General features: G+C 34.2%; 2 protein-coding genes across 2 annotated transcripts in view; one reads left to right on the top strand and one right to left on the bottom strand.

Annotated features, from left to right (window-relative positions):
- On the top strand, positions 1–8,948 carry LOC113800193 (RNA-binding protein 7). The gene is made up of 2 exons (XM_027350919.2): positions 1–201; positions 6,276–8,948. The coding sequence occupies exons 1-2, from the start codon at positions 112–114 to the stop codon at positions 7,281–7,283; spliced, it is 1,098 nt and encodes a 365-aa protein (XP_027206720.1). The 5' UTR covers positions 1–111; the 3' UTR covers positions 7,284–8,948.
- Positions 8,949–10,822: 1,874 nt separating this feature from the next.
- Polr2I (RNA polymerase II subunit RpII15) overlaps positions 10,823–13,521 on the bottom strand; it is a 3,306-nt gene continuing 607 nt past the window's right edge. Inside the window, exons 2-4 of the mRNA XM_027350920.2 lie at positions 12,296–12,408; positions 12,051–12,182; positions 10,823–11,416 (exon numbers count right to left, since the gene is read on the bottom strand). Of these exons, the coding sequence (XP_027206721.1) occupies positions 11,261–11,416; positions 12,051–12,182; positions 12,296–12,394 (387 nt within the window). The 5' untranslated portion in view covers positions 12,395–12,408 and the 3' untranslated portion in view covers positions 10,823–11,260. The remainder of the gene's footprint in view (positions 11,417–12,050; positions 12,183–12,295; positions 12,409–13,521) is intronic.

Below are 13,521 nucleotides of genomic sequence, written 5' to 3'. Positions count from 1 at the left end.
TTTTGACATTTGGACAATAGTTTCTCCGTTGTTTGTTTATAGCATCGCCCATCCATCCAGGAAGGGATACTTGCAGCGCCTTTAAATAAACCAACTCCAACGCCCTCCAAAATGTGCGACGAGGAAGACAGGACCGTGTGGGTGGGCAACCTGGATTCTGAACAAGTGACAGAAGATGTCCTGTTCGAATTGTTTTTGCAGGTGAGCTGAAAATCGGAGTTTAGGAGACCATGAGCGGAGGGCACTGTTAATTCTTGGAGAGTTGTGTGGATGAGATTAATTCGGTCTTGGCAGAGGTATAGTTAATCGAGGCTAGGAGAAAGATTTAGGAGTTTTTGATAGGTTGTCGTGTTGATGGTGGTGTTGAGAATAGAATAGATTTACCAGCAGTATGGCGGGTTGATTTAGATCATGGGATTGAACTTGGCCTACTTAGGGTCCCGAGAAGCTGAGTTTGGAAAGACGATAAATATTAATTTAGGTATTATTGAAATTGACTTATAAACACTAACACTTGTCATCAGATAGAATGTAACATTCCTATGACACTTCTACTTTAACATTTCCTTTGCAAAAGAATGATAAGGGTAAAAGAGAGAATGTAAAACTAAAAAATTCCAGGTGCTTTAGACATGTACATCATGAGCAGTGAGAGAAAAATATACCAGTGTAAGGAATCAACGAAAAAGTCAAATGGAAATCAAATGAGCCACTGGGACTAGCACTAGGCTGTAATATGAGAATAGATAATAGCAACTAGTCTATCAAAGTCAATAAGATTTGTAATAGATAACCACAAGAGAATTGAAGCTGGAACCAAGGGAATTTAGTTGAAATTCAAAGCAGTTATGTCATGGTTATGTATAATATACGGTGCTGTCTCACCTTTAACATAGAATATCATGGCAATAACAAAAATGAGTAGTGGATGGTATTAACAATTACCATCAACAGCAACTACAACGATTTTGGGGACTTGCTGGCTGGCAGTTGCAGGTTTATTGGTCAGGGTAAGAAATTATCAGTACAAGATATGTATTCCCATTCTATATGATGTAATCAACATCATAAAAGTGAATAAAGAATAGTGCAATCACATACTGTGGTTATAAGAAGCATTTAAACTTTTTGTGCAAAGTAATTTTTTCTAAGGCCCGTACTTTTAAAACCTTTCGCCAGGGCTGGCGAAGGGTTTCGCCGGGCGATCCGGAATTTCGTACTTTTAAAATCATGCCTGGCGAACGTTCGCCAGGGCTGGCGAAAGATCATATTGGAACAGCCTGGCGAAGAGAGCTGTTTGTATACCATTTTCTTGCTTTCAAATTATAAATTAGTAACATATTTGTGTATGATAGTATGTAGGAATCACATTGAAATTATAAAATATCTTAAAATCATAATTTGTTATGAAATAACGTATATACGTATTTTTTTCAAGACCTTCGATGTTCCAGTCGAGAGCTCAAGACATCAGCTGTATTCCTACCCCCCACCCCCGAGATGACTTGTTTAGATTTAGGTTGTTGTTATTTTGGTTGTAAGGATAATGTTCTATTCACAAATGTTACCAGAAGTGTTTTTTATGGCGGCATGTTTACTTTTGGCTATAGAAACAGAGCTGTAGTGCTCCACCGCCCTATAATGAGGCGTCTTTAATGATACCCTTGTAGGCCTACAGTTCAATATCTTACATCAGTTAGGAATAGTAAAATAGTAATTTTTAAACTCTTGTTAAAGTATAAAGTTATTTTTTGTATAAAAGTATAAGGTTGATATAGTATAGTATAAAGTACTTTTAAAACCTTTCACCAATGCTGGCGTTCGCCTGGCGAAGCTTCGCCAGGCGAACATCTGAGTGAGGGAGGCCTTACTTTTAAACTAAGGCAGGTGTTCGCCAGGCCTGGCGAACGAAAGGGATCGCCAGGCGCTAACATCTTGGATTCCTGATAAATCTAGCGCTTCGGCGAATGAAAAAAAACGCGAGAAAAAGCAAAAGGTTTTAAAAGTACGGGCCATAAAGTTAACCTTGTTATAGTATAAAGTGTAATATAGCATAAAGTATAAAGTTAATTTTGTTTTAGTATAAAGATATTTTCAACTTCTTTGTTATAGCATAAAGTTAAATTTTAACTCCTTTGTTATAGTATAAAGTGAGACTATTGCGGAAACATTTTCGTCTTCTCTCGAGGTTAATAATTAAGTTTAGGTTATGTTATGTGCACTGCAGATGTAAACAAATTTGCGCTACATTTAGCGGGAATGCAAGATGTTAGCGCCTGGCGAACGTTGGGTTTAAATGTAAGGCCTCCCTCACTCAGATGTTCGCCAGGCAAACGCCAGCACTGGCGAAAGTTTTTAAAGTACGGCCCTAAGTCACTGTACATGTTTACTTTGTAGTTTCAAATAATAAACTGACAGCATACCTCATTACTGCGACATGTCAGTTAGTTCATATGTTACTAAGCGCTTTTGAAAATTATTCTTTCCTATTTGTTCCCATTTCCATCACTATGTTGGGGCATCTTGTGTTTTCATAAAAAGAAAAAAGAAAAAAAAAAAAGCCTGTTATGAATTATTTTACACTTTTTGTTATAACTCTTTGCACATGTCTGTTTTCCAAAGCAGGATTTTCAAGTTCCTTAACTATTCTTTGACAGTATGTTTTGTATTGAATGTGACCTTGGCTATGGTCCTTTTTAAGCCAATATAATTGAAATTCTTTGAATCTTATTGACATTTGCATAAGCTACAGTGTAGTAAGTCAATCTGTCAGTTGTGTGAGTAGAACTGATTGATTGTTATGCTATTCCTGGTAGGCAACTAGAGGGTTATATGGTTCTGAAATTATTATATTGATACTACAGGTATACAGTGGGCAAAGCCTCCGGCAGGGAAATATGGGGATTGGAAGGGGGGTCCAGGGGCAGAGCCCCGGGTTATAGAAGATTTTGACTCGCACGGTGATCTTTCTGATTATTTGTGCATCTGTCATACGGTTCCATTACTTGCTTATTATTGTAATGCAGTGTCAAATCGTCTGTGGCCGAATCTTGTCTCAGGATTTTCTATTTTCCACTTTCTTTGTCATGAAGAAGATTATTGGCTAAGGATTTTGATTTTACACTTTTCTATGCTCTTTAAAATACCTGCACTGAGCGAAATCTCTCCAAACCCATCCCTGAATCCCCACGGGATGCCCTAACGTTGTTGGATAGAGTCTCTGATGGGTGCACCTTTTGAAATCATGATATATTTATAGTAAATATATATTTCTCTTAGAAAGTAATTTTTCATCAGAAACTAGATGTGTTTCTCTTAGAAAGAATTACCCATATTTTACCACGCAATTTTTCTGATAACTTTCATGCCTTCCCCTGCTGTCAGAGCGAAGTCTGTTTCTAATGGGGGGTTTCTATTCAATAATTTCTATATATTTAGATACTAAAGAGGGAGAGGAATCCATTGCATCCAAAATTGTTGTGATCCATTATGTTTTGTGTAAAATTACCAGAATTACTTAGGTCATTTATGTTTACCCCACAATTTCCCTGATACTTATTATGCCTTCCCCAGCTATCAGGACTGATATCATAGCTGTGGCTCATTTGCAAAGGGAAGGAGTGCTAGATTCATTCAAAATACATCAGGAGCTTTCACATAAACATAGTTTTCACCCAGAAATTAGTGTTAGGTGTCATTTCCAAATTTACTGTAAATTACCATATATAACCATAGTTAAGTAAATGGGTTGATGAAATGAGTAGTCAGGAATAGAGTGAATGGGTGGGAGTCTGGGAATGCAACAAATGGCTGGAGGTCCATGGGTTAGATTAGCGGAGGTTTGAGTAAGTAAGGTGGGGTTAGTTTCGGTTATGTCACTTTAGATGAATGTAGGAGTCATCTGGTTTTAGGTGTTAAGTTGGGCAAGGTTAGCGTATGTTAGGTGGGTATTTATGTTTTTGTAGCCCATAGAAAGTAAGGGGTTGATCATTAAAGTAAGGATGCTGTAAGATAGGAGAAATTGAAGATGATATTCTTGTAGAGGACTAAAAGTTACAGTTGTTGGTACAGGAAATCATCTGCAGACACAAACAGTAATGCCAATAATAAAGAAAGTTTGTGGAAAGCACAGCTCACAGTCTAAGTCCACTTGGTGCTTCCGAGTTTCACCTTCAGGTGAAGACAGTGTTTCCTGGGGAATGTTGTGGGTTGCCCAGTTACGGCAACATAGATTGTTAATTAAATTTCGTGATGTGGAGTTGGGGAGTGCATCAGTACTGTAATGAATTACTAATTAAGGTGTTTTGCAAGTAATTTCTGCCAAATATAGAGTTTGGAATCACTCAAAATACATTGATAAGGCATATCATGCTTACTGGCATATTGTTACATGGACATTAAAGTTATAGGCAGAAAACAATAGGCAAAGATATCAAACCATAAAACTAAAATGTATGTGTTGTAAACAAAGAAATGATAATTATTGGTATCATAGCTATGAGTATTTGCACTTAATATCATGGTCATTTCCCCTCTAAATAGGTATCACACAAGTGCCAATTTATCATAATTTGCACTTATGCAAATTATATTTTTGGATTACAGCATTGATTTCTATTTGTTTTATTGTTATATATACTTGATTTGGAAATGATAGTGTATATATATGTGTATATATATATATATATATATATATATATATATATATATATATATATATATATTTTTTTTTTTTTTTTTTTTTTTTTTTTTTCTTTTTTATTGATATATACATATATATATATTTTTTTTTTGCTGGCTTGCTTGCTTGCTTACCCAGCATTTTCCCTGTTTATTTAATGCCTTCCTTTGTATCAAGGCCAATATTGTTATTAATGGTTTAACCCGATGACATTGGATACATGCACTGTCAGAGTCACTGTGGTTTTGTATAGTTAATTTTGTTTACACATAATGGTTTTGCAATCCCTTAATAACCAGTTGAGTCAGTTACCAACTCAGCTTGATCTTAACTGTTTACCTTATTTCTTGAATTTTCAGGGGGGGGGGGGAATCCTACTGTAAATTTGAGAAGTTACATAGATAGATTGTAAGGTTAACCTAGTAAATGACTCATTGGTGACTAAGTATGGAACAGTCTGTGTAAATTAAATTAACTAGACATAACCATAATGGGCAATGCCAGTAAAAGCTGCATGAATGATTATATTATCTAATGAACATTTCTTAAAGGCCCAATCATACTAATACTTTTTCTATCAATTTATGCCTACATAACACTTACCAAACAAAAACAGTAGCAACCGTTCCCATCTGACTAATTTCCATCTTGATCTTGTGCTACGGAGGGTCAGTGCATTATTTTATTGATGAATTAGGTAGGAGTTAATGTCAACACAAGCTAATATTCTAGATTATTTCTGTATGCAATTAACATCATTATATTTATATAAAATAATAGGATGTGTATGTGAATGCTCATGTGATTCATGAGACCTTATTCAGATGGCACCTTGTTTGCTAACTGTGATATGGTCAGTCCATTTGTTTGTGGAACAAATAATGGAAGTGATAAATGTCTTTATACATTTATCACTTCCATTAAGTGAACACCAGTGATACAGTAAAAGTATTGATGTAGGTGCTACTAAGTGCAGTAACATAGAAAAGCACTGCAGAGACAGTTTATTATCCTTGTTGTTCAAATAAAAGATATGAATGAAAATGCCTCTGAGTAAATGTGTTGGTGACTTGGTAATTGTGGAGCTATCTATGTTTAGAAAAAAAATACTAAATTAAATGCACAGTGCACATGGCATGTATGCACATGCCATCCCTGGCACCTTAGGGTTAATCTTTTTGTTATTAAGCCTTGGTTCTTGTACCATATATTTTTGTATATTCTCTGATTAATGAAATTATGATAGTGTTCACTGAAATATTTTAAGTTGATTTTCAGTAAAAATATGATAGCATACTGATTGCTTTCCCCAAAAACAAAGTAAATTGCTATATATGAATAATTCTAATACTAAGCAAAATGTCTTTGCAAAATGAGTGCCATATAAGCTAGCAGATACATGGCATAACAAGTTTTTGTGGTACAGCAATAATTTATTCCTTTATCCTCTTGTCTCACCCTAACTGAAGTGAATATTTTTGAAAAAACATTAGTTTTTAAATGATTGTTGGTAGTGTTTATCTTTATTAAGTTACTACTGTAGATTTGATTTAATAATAATATTATTATTATTATTTCTTTTTTTTTTTTGCAGGCAGGACCAGTACAGTATGTCAGGATAGCTAAGGACAGAGCAACTGGAACATTCAAAAACTTTGCATTTGTCATTTATCGTGATCCAGTGTCTGTTCCTTACGCAATTGAATTGATGAATGGAATTCCTCTTTTCAATCGTAATATGAGAGTTCAGAATAGGGGCTTGCAAGAGTTGCAACAGAGGGGACTTGCACCTGGGCCTGGTGGGATACATACTCTAGATCCCAGCTTATTAAATAATAGTCCTCAGGCTCCACAACAGAATTACCCATCAGTGCAAGCACAGAGTTGTGGCCAGCAGCAGTCACTCTTAGGCCCTGGCCCAGGAATTCCTGCAGCACTACAAGGTCGAGTTCCACAGCATATCATGGCATTAGCTCAACAGCAGATAGCTTTGTTGCAGGCACAGCAGCCTTGTCTTTTATCAGACAGTCCTCTACTCAATGCGCCAGGCATGCGCACATCAGATCGCCTCGGCTCCGTAAATTATGGCATGTATGGTCAGGGACACCGAGGTCATAATATGCAGGATAACATGCGAGGGAGTGGGTCAAGAACCAATAATGCACCACACAGTCAACAGTGGAACAGAGGACATCATTACGATAATAGGGACAGAAATTCTAGATCCTTAGATGACCGTCATAACCGTCATCATGAGGACAGAAACAGATATGGAAGGTCCTTGGATGATCACCAGAATTACCGTCATAATCAGAGAAGCGGCGGACAGAAATACATCGATAATGATGCGATGAAGATGCTGAAAGGGCAGCAGAATCGAGATGACAGTGTTTCTCAAAATTCCAACATGCTCGCTCAGTTACAGCAACAGCAAGGACGTTTTGACTACAATAGATTAGGACCAAAGAATGACTCTTACATGAGACCAAATGGACACAGTCATGACAGTCATAGATCAAGGGATCATTATCACAGTCGGTCTCATGGAAATGATGATAGGTCTAGTGGTAGGTATGATCCATATAGAAGTTCCAGACGTTGATGCCATCGTGCCTACCACATTGTCAAATGCCAGTTTGGTACTTTTTATGTTTTTGTTTCAGAAGAATAACCTACTTATGTACCTGTGTATATAAATTGCTGGAGGTTATTAGATGAATATTTATGGGAAATTTAGTGTTCTCTGGCATTTTTATTGAAAGATTGGAATATGAATTTTTATATTTGGGTAAGGTAACAGACTAGATTTGTTTTGTCATCCATGTGGTTTTAATGGATACAGTATTTCCTTTGTGAAATGTTTAAATAATTGAAACTGCATTGTTTATAGGGTTTCTTCTCTTTTCATTTTTGTCTTCAATATAATTTTAAGCAGATGAATTTTCCATTTACTTAGTCTTAGATTTATTGCAACTTTTTCTTCAGATAAAGAGAGCATGTGTGAGTGTGAATGTGTGAGTGTGATCTGCATGTGGGACGTGTGAATATGGATGTGGGATGTGATAACACGTGTGTGGAAAGTTTTGTGTGTGTTTAAGGACTGAACATGTGTGCACATCTACACACAAATGTACATATGCTAATTTTCATGAGTGCACACATTTTCTATTCATAATCTCCTACACTTTTCCATCTCTTACACCAACTTTTGAGTAATATGCCATTGCTAGTTTCATCAGCATCAATAGGAATACGTTAAAAAAAAGAAAGGAAAAAAATGGTTTTCATAGTTGGTGTATGTACTGTGGATGGTGAAGAAAGTATGTGTATTCTTATCATTGTATAGCATGTAGTCCCTATTTTATTTTACACAATATATTTTTTTTCTAACTTTTATTTTTTTACACTGAAATATTGCTATGTAAATTGAATTTGAGATATTCAGCTTGCATAGTTTTGCATATTTATTGACATGTTCATTTGCAGAATCCAGTTTGTTACCACTTGTCTGTAAAAAAAAATATGTATTAACCTCACTCTCAAATTTAGATTTGTAATTTTGAATAAGTACTAGAGTGAATCAGTTGTGTTTTTGATGGTAACCTTATCAAGTGATGAAAGCTTATGGGTTTCAAATATGTGGATACATTGTATGTACTTTAAATGTATATGTAATCCTTGCAGTGAGAGAGAAAGTGAGAGAAAGTGAGAGATCTGTAAAAACTGATTGAGTGAGAGAGAGAGAGATGTAAAAACTCATTGCAATCAACATGGCAATGCATATGTCTACATTGTTAAGAATGAAAAAAAGGAAAAACAATGCTGACATTACAGATATAAGAGAGGAAATGTCTGTTTGTTTTGCAGCTTTACAGTTTAAATCTATTATTAATTCTTACATGTTTATGTTGTTCTCCTGAAACTCAAGCACTATTTTCTCCTCCAATTGATTCTTTTAGCATTCCTTTCATTTTGAGGAAATACTGTGAAAATTGTGCTAGTGCAATAAGTAGCAAACTGAACAGCTTGCTGGCAAATCATAAACAGGGAAATGTAGGAAAGTAAATCATACATTGAGCAAAAAAATAAAACTTATTTTTTATTTTATTTTTATTTTTTTTTATTATTCAGATTTGATTTTTCTTAGAAATATGAATGTAACTTTAACACATGGTTTGACTTGGAAGATGTTTCAGGGAAAGTAAACTTATCCATGTTTTATTTGTTGTAAATACAGTTTAAGGGTCATTAAACTCTGAACATAAAATATTTCGTTTTTTTTGTTATTACTATATTATTACCATTAAGCAAAGAGAATATTACAATTAGTAGTCAAGGGCTTTTGTTTTTGTTTTTTAAAGATTATTTGATCTCCCTCCTTTCTAATGTACTCTTAAAGTGACTGAATAAACTAAAGGTTTCCAAGTTTATGTATTTAGGTATGAATGTTTAAATACTACTTTCTAGAAATTATTTTCATATAAAGATATATAAAGACGGTGCAAATATTTAACAAGTAATGCTGCATCATAAAGTGTCCTCATCTTGAAGTCATTCAATTATTTTGATAATTACATATAAAGGGAGTTATTATGTCATAGTAAAAAATTGACCCTTTTTACATTGGTATAAAAAATATCAGAAGGAAACTCTAAAGCCACAAATGATCTAGATTACCTTTAACTAAATTTTCAGATTTATAATATGATTGGTGTATTTAACTTACCTTGCTGTTTATTATGATATATAGCTTATATTAATCGAAGGCTCAAAATAAATAAATTACAAATTCTAGGAAGTTAAGGTACAATATTATGGAAGATATTTAAAAAGTCATATATTACTCAAGATGTAATTAAAAACTGCACTGACTTTTATGTGCATTTTACTGTGTTTAGAATTTAACTACTTGTCACTGTTGAACAGAGGAGGATAAAAAAAATCTTGTCACAAAAAAATGAACATTCATCTTGTGTATATACAATGTCTGGCAATGTCTCCAGATATATTCATATGGTGTGAAATGTTCCCCGTATCTGTACCCCAGAAAAAAGGGGGGGGGGTGAGGGGGAGAGAGAAATTGATTACTTGGCATAACAAATGAAAAATGAGAGAAAACTTTTTTATAGGACTCCAGAGTGGAAAGTAGAAGCTAATTCCATCCTTACTGAAAGATAATTAAGGGAAGAATATCCAATGTTGTTAGAAAAGACCCCCCTCCCTCACCCTTTTATCCTAGGCCTGCACTGTGCAAGGATTATCCTAATAACTGCATATTTAAGATTGGGTAGTGGTCAATTAGGTGGGGTCCTCAGCAAGCATTGGGAATTTTCCAGTTTTACCTTCAGCTTCAATATTCCAAATACAACATTGGATATTAATATCAAGTTTTTGAAAAATATTAATTTTTTTCTTGACTTCGAATGTTTATCTTGTAGCAACATAAAAATGATACCACAAGTATTGGAGAAAGAACAGCTCTATCTAACAAACTGATGGTGCAAGGTATTACTTTATATGGTGACATGATTTAGGCTGCATATTCAGCAGATTAACACCACTTTGCTGAGCAATTCCACAACTTTGAATCTTTTAACATTATCGTTTGACGTACTCAGTTTTGACATCACTAAGAGTGTGTGTGTGTGGGGGGGGGGGGGGGGGGGACACCAGGTACTCAAAGTAATGCCTATCATGTCATCTTGCTAATACTTTTGTTCTGCATGTCTGTTGGGGAAATGGGTATGGTTAGAAAATCATCAAAAGTCATCAATTTCTATTTTTTTTGTATCAGATAGAATTAGTCTGTCACTGCACATCTTGTGAGCAATCCTGGACACTGATACACAGCTGATGTAATATCTATAGCAAAAATAATTATACACTTTTCACTCAAGTAGCAAAAGAGTAAGATTGCAGCTCTAATATTTTATTGCCTTGAAATACATTCACTTTTCTAAGGCCAAGACAAGTTCTACTTGTGAATTAAATGGCAGAAGAATTAGAAGACCTACCCAAATCTAAAAAACTTGCAAGTACTTTCTTTAATAAGAACTTTTACAGAAGATATTGTTTCCACTGTCTGTTACCACTAACAGCTAGTACTTTTCAAAGTAGGTCTATGAAATGATGAAAACCGAATAAAATTTATACATACATATTTATTGTCAGTAGTCCAAGTATAATAATGTAGTAGCATTTTGGTAGCACCAAAATGTTGCATACATTTTCCTTTATGAAACATAGTATCCTTAAATCAGTTGGTCTTTTTTTGAGAAGAAAAACATATCACAGACAATGCAGACAATTTGTGGGTATATACACACACATGATGACAGAATAAAGCAAAGTTATGAAATATTTTTTATTTATGCATCAGTTCAAAATACATTTTTGATAATATTATGTATTGCATACTTTCTGACATCATAAATATATTAGCAGCATGACACACGTTTTCCAGGAAGATATATATTTAATCGAACAAGAATAATCACCAGAAAGATTGCTGGCAAATTACATATGGATTTTTTATGGGAAAAGAAAAGAAAAAAGCAACGATGATGATGACAACTTAATTTACTCAGTCCAACGATGTGTGCACTCACTGTTGCAACATACATAGTACAGTCTCATCTCATCTTCAGCTCTCCTGGTCTGGGCTTGGAAGAATACCGCATCACGTGTGCTACACCTTGGGCATGGATGGTCGTCTGTCCTTGGCAGTGTTGGGTCCTTTGTAAACAGAACATTATGAGTTATTGAGACTATGTGAACAAGGTTTTGTTACTAAAGAAAGATGAACATCTCATTATGATTTTATAAGCAATATTCCTTTTATCTATTACAGGTAATTTATACTTAATCACACACTTAAGGTAATTTATACTTAATCATACACTATCAGATTTTTCTGGTATAAGCGAGATCAAGCATAATTATACATAATCTACATAGAACCAATTCTGATAATTTATGGGATCGTTACTTGCACTGTTTAAGACTTAATGTACACCCCAATTATAAAGAAATGTTATGAAACATGAACACAACTATGAGAGAGAATCACATGCCTCATTATCTCCAAAAATACTTAATCATAGATCCAAGACTATAACCAACCTAAGTTGGTAAATGCAATATTACTCTATGCTCAATAATTAGTAAATACAAGGCAATATGTACAATTGTAAATGTTAGAATACTTCACACTCATTATATATATCATTTTCATCCCTAAAGAAGTGACATAACAGAGTAATTCTCAATGTTCTAATACAAGTAATATACGCTGCTACCTGCCATAAATTTTGTTGAAAATTTACCAGTTTTATAGGACTATAAAAAAAGATGTGTTCTTCCTACTAACCTGTATCACTTCTGGGTTAATGTGCCTGAGTTCATCAATTTCATGCATCAACTTGTTGACATAAATACAATTATTTTCTGTGGGCATTTTGTAATCACAGTTCCTGCAGGCATAAAGCAATATCTTGTTTTCCTGGAAGTTCAAATCAGATTAAGAAACTGGTGAAATAAAAAAAAAATATATATATATATAATTTTCATGACAATCCAGTGTCTGAGCTAGAGATTCACACACAAAAAAATTACCTTGTCTTCTTTTGGGTACAACATATTGTTACACTCCTGACAGAAACGGATGCCGACAAAACCTGGTCCATCTCCTCCACCTTTTGCCATAAGACTCATGGCTGCTGCTGTTTCTGAAATGGAAATGCAGTCCTTTTTATCATAACCATGATACTTTTTCAACCAAATCAAAATCTATGTACACATTTTAATGAATAAATCTTAAAAACTGACAAGAACTTATTATACACTGTTAGACATTTTATAGCCAAGAACATAATCTATACATAAGAAGACGTATTTGGATACCCATAGGATAATTCGTCTCTATCAACCAAACTTACCTGCTATTCCATCATAAATGATTGTGTGTTCCAAAGTTTTAATAATGTTTATCTTGGAAAATGGGAATATACAAGCAAAATTATTTTATAAATCCACTCAATTCTTAAGTGATATCTATGAACAACTTGGTTCATGCACAATGGAGATAATCACAGTATAAAAATGAAAATACCCACAATAAGAAATGAAAATGAATGTAATGTTTTGAACTCTTACCGAGTTCCTCTTCAGATCTTCTTGGTCTGATGAGGAACTCATGAAGAGTTCGAAAAGTTAAGTTAATTTTATTTTCATTTCTAATTGTAGTTATTTTCATTTTCATTTTTATATACACGTTACTGTGTTTGTGCTTGTGTTGAACATCACAGTACTTTTTGTTGTAAAGCATCTTCTACCATCAAAAAGTTTATGTCTGCTGAAATAAAATAAGAACTATTCAAAATCTATTTTGTTTTGCACTGCAACACTGCATGAAAATAAATGCAATTATTGTTTGAGAAACTTTAAAATATAAGGGAGCTTACTAATGATTTAAGCTTAATGGAGGGAGAGTAACTGGTAAAAAAAAAACTAGGCAAGCTAATTTACTATTCCACATACATGAGAAGTCATAATGGTGTGAGGACTCTCTATTGCAGACAATATTAGTGTTTGTTTCAGTATCTGGAGGACACTATGCACCAGATCCTATACACTACATACTACATATCGTGAAGCCATGCTCAGGCCTCTTATACAGCAGTTCAAATTTACTTGACATTGCACAACCTTAAAAGTTGGAATCAAAATTGGGTAAATACCCTGAATAAGATTAGATTACACAGAGGAAAAACTGACGCAATGGTCATAAACACTAAATTCAAAGTCTGCAAATTTACACGTCATTCAACGTTTTGGCCTCC

This window comes from Penaeus vannamei, chromosome 6, assembly GCF_042767895.1.
Source record: "Penaeus vannamei isolate JL-2024 chromosome 6, ASM4276789v1, whole genome shotgun sequence".
Taxonomy (NCBI): Eukaryota; Metazoa; Arthropoda; class Malacostraca; order Decapoda; family Penaeidae; genus Penaeus; species Penaeus vannamei.
Note: the sequence above shows the minus strand (reverse complement) of the source record. Positions and strands in the feature narration are given on the sequence as shown.

Coding starts and splice junctions, on each gene's coding strand:
- LOC113800193 (XM_027350919.2), top strand. CDS start 112: ATGTGCGACGAGGAAGACAGGACCGTGTGGGTGGGCAACCTGGATTCT. Junction 202..6,275: donor TGTTCGAATTGTTTTTGCAG/GTGAGCTGAAAA, acceptor TTTTTTTTGCAG/GCAGGACCAGTACAGTATGT.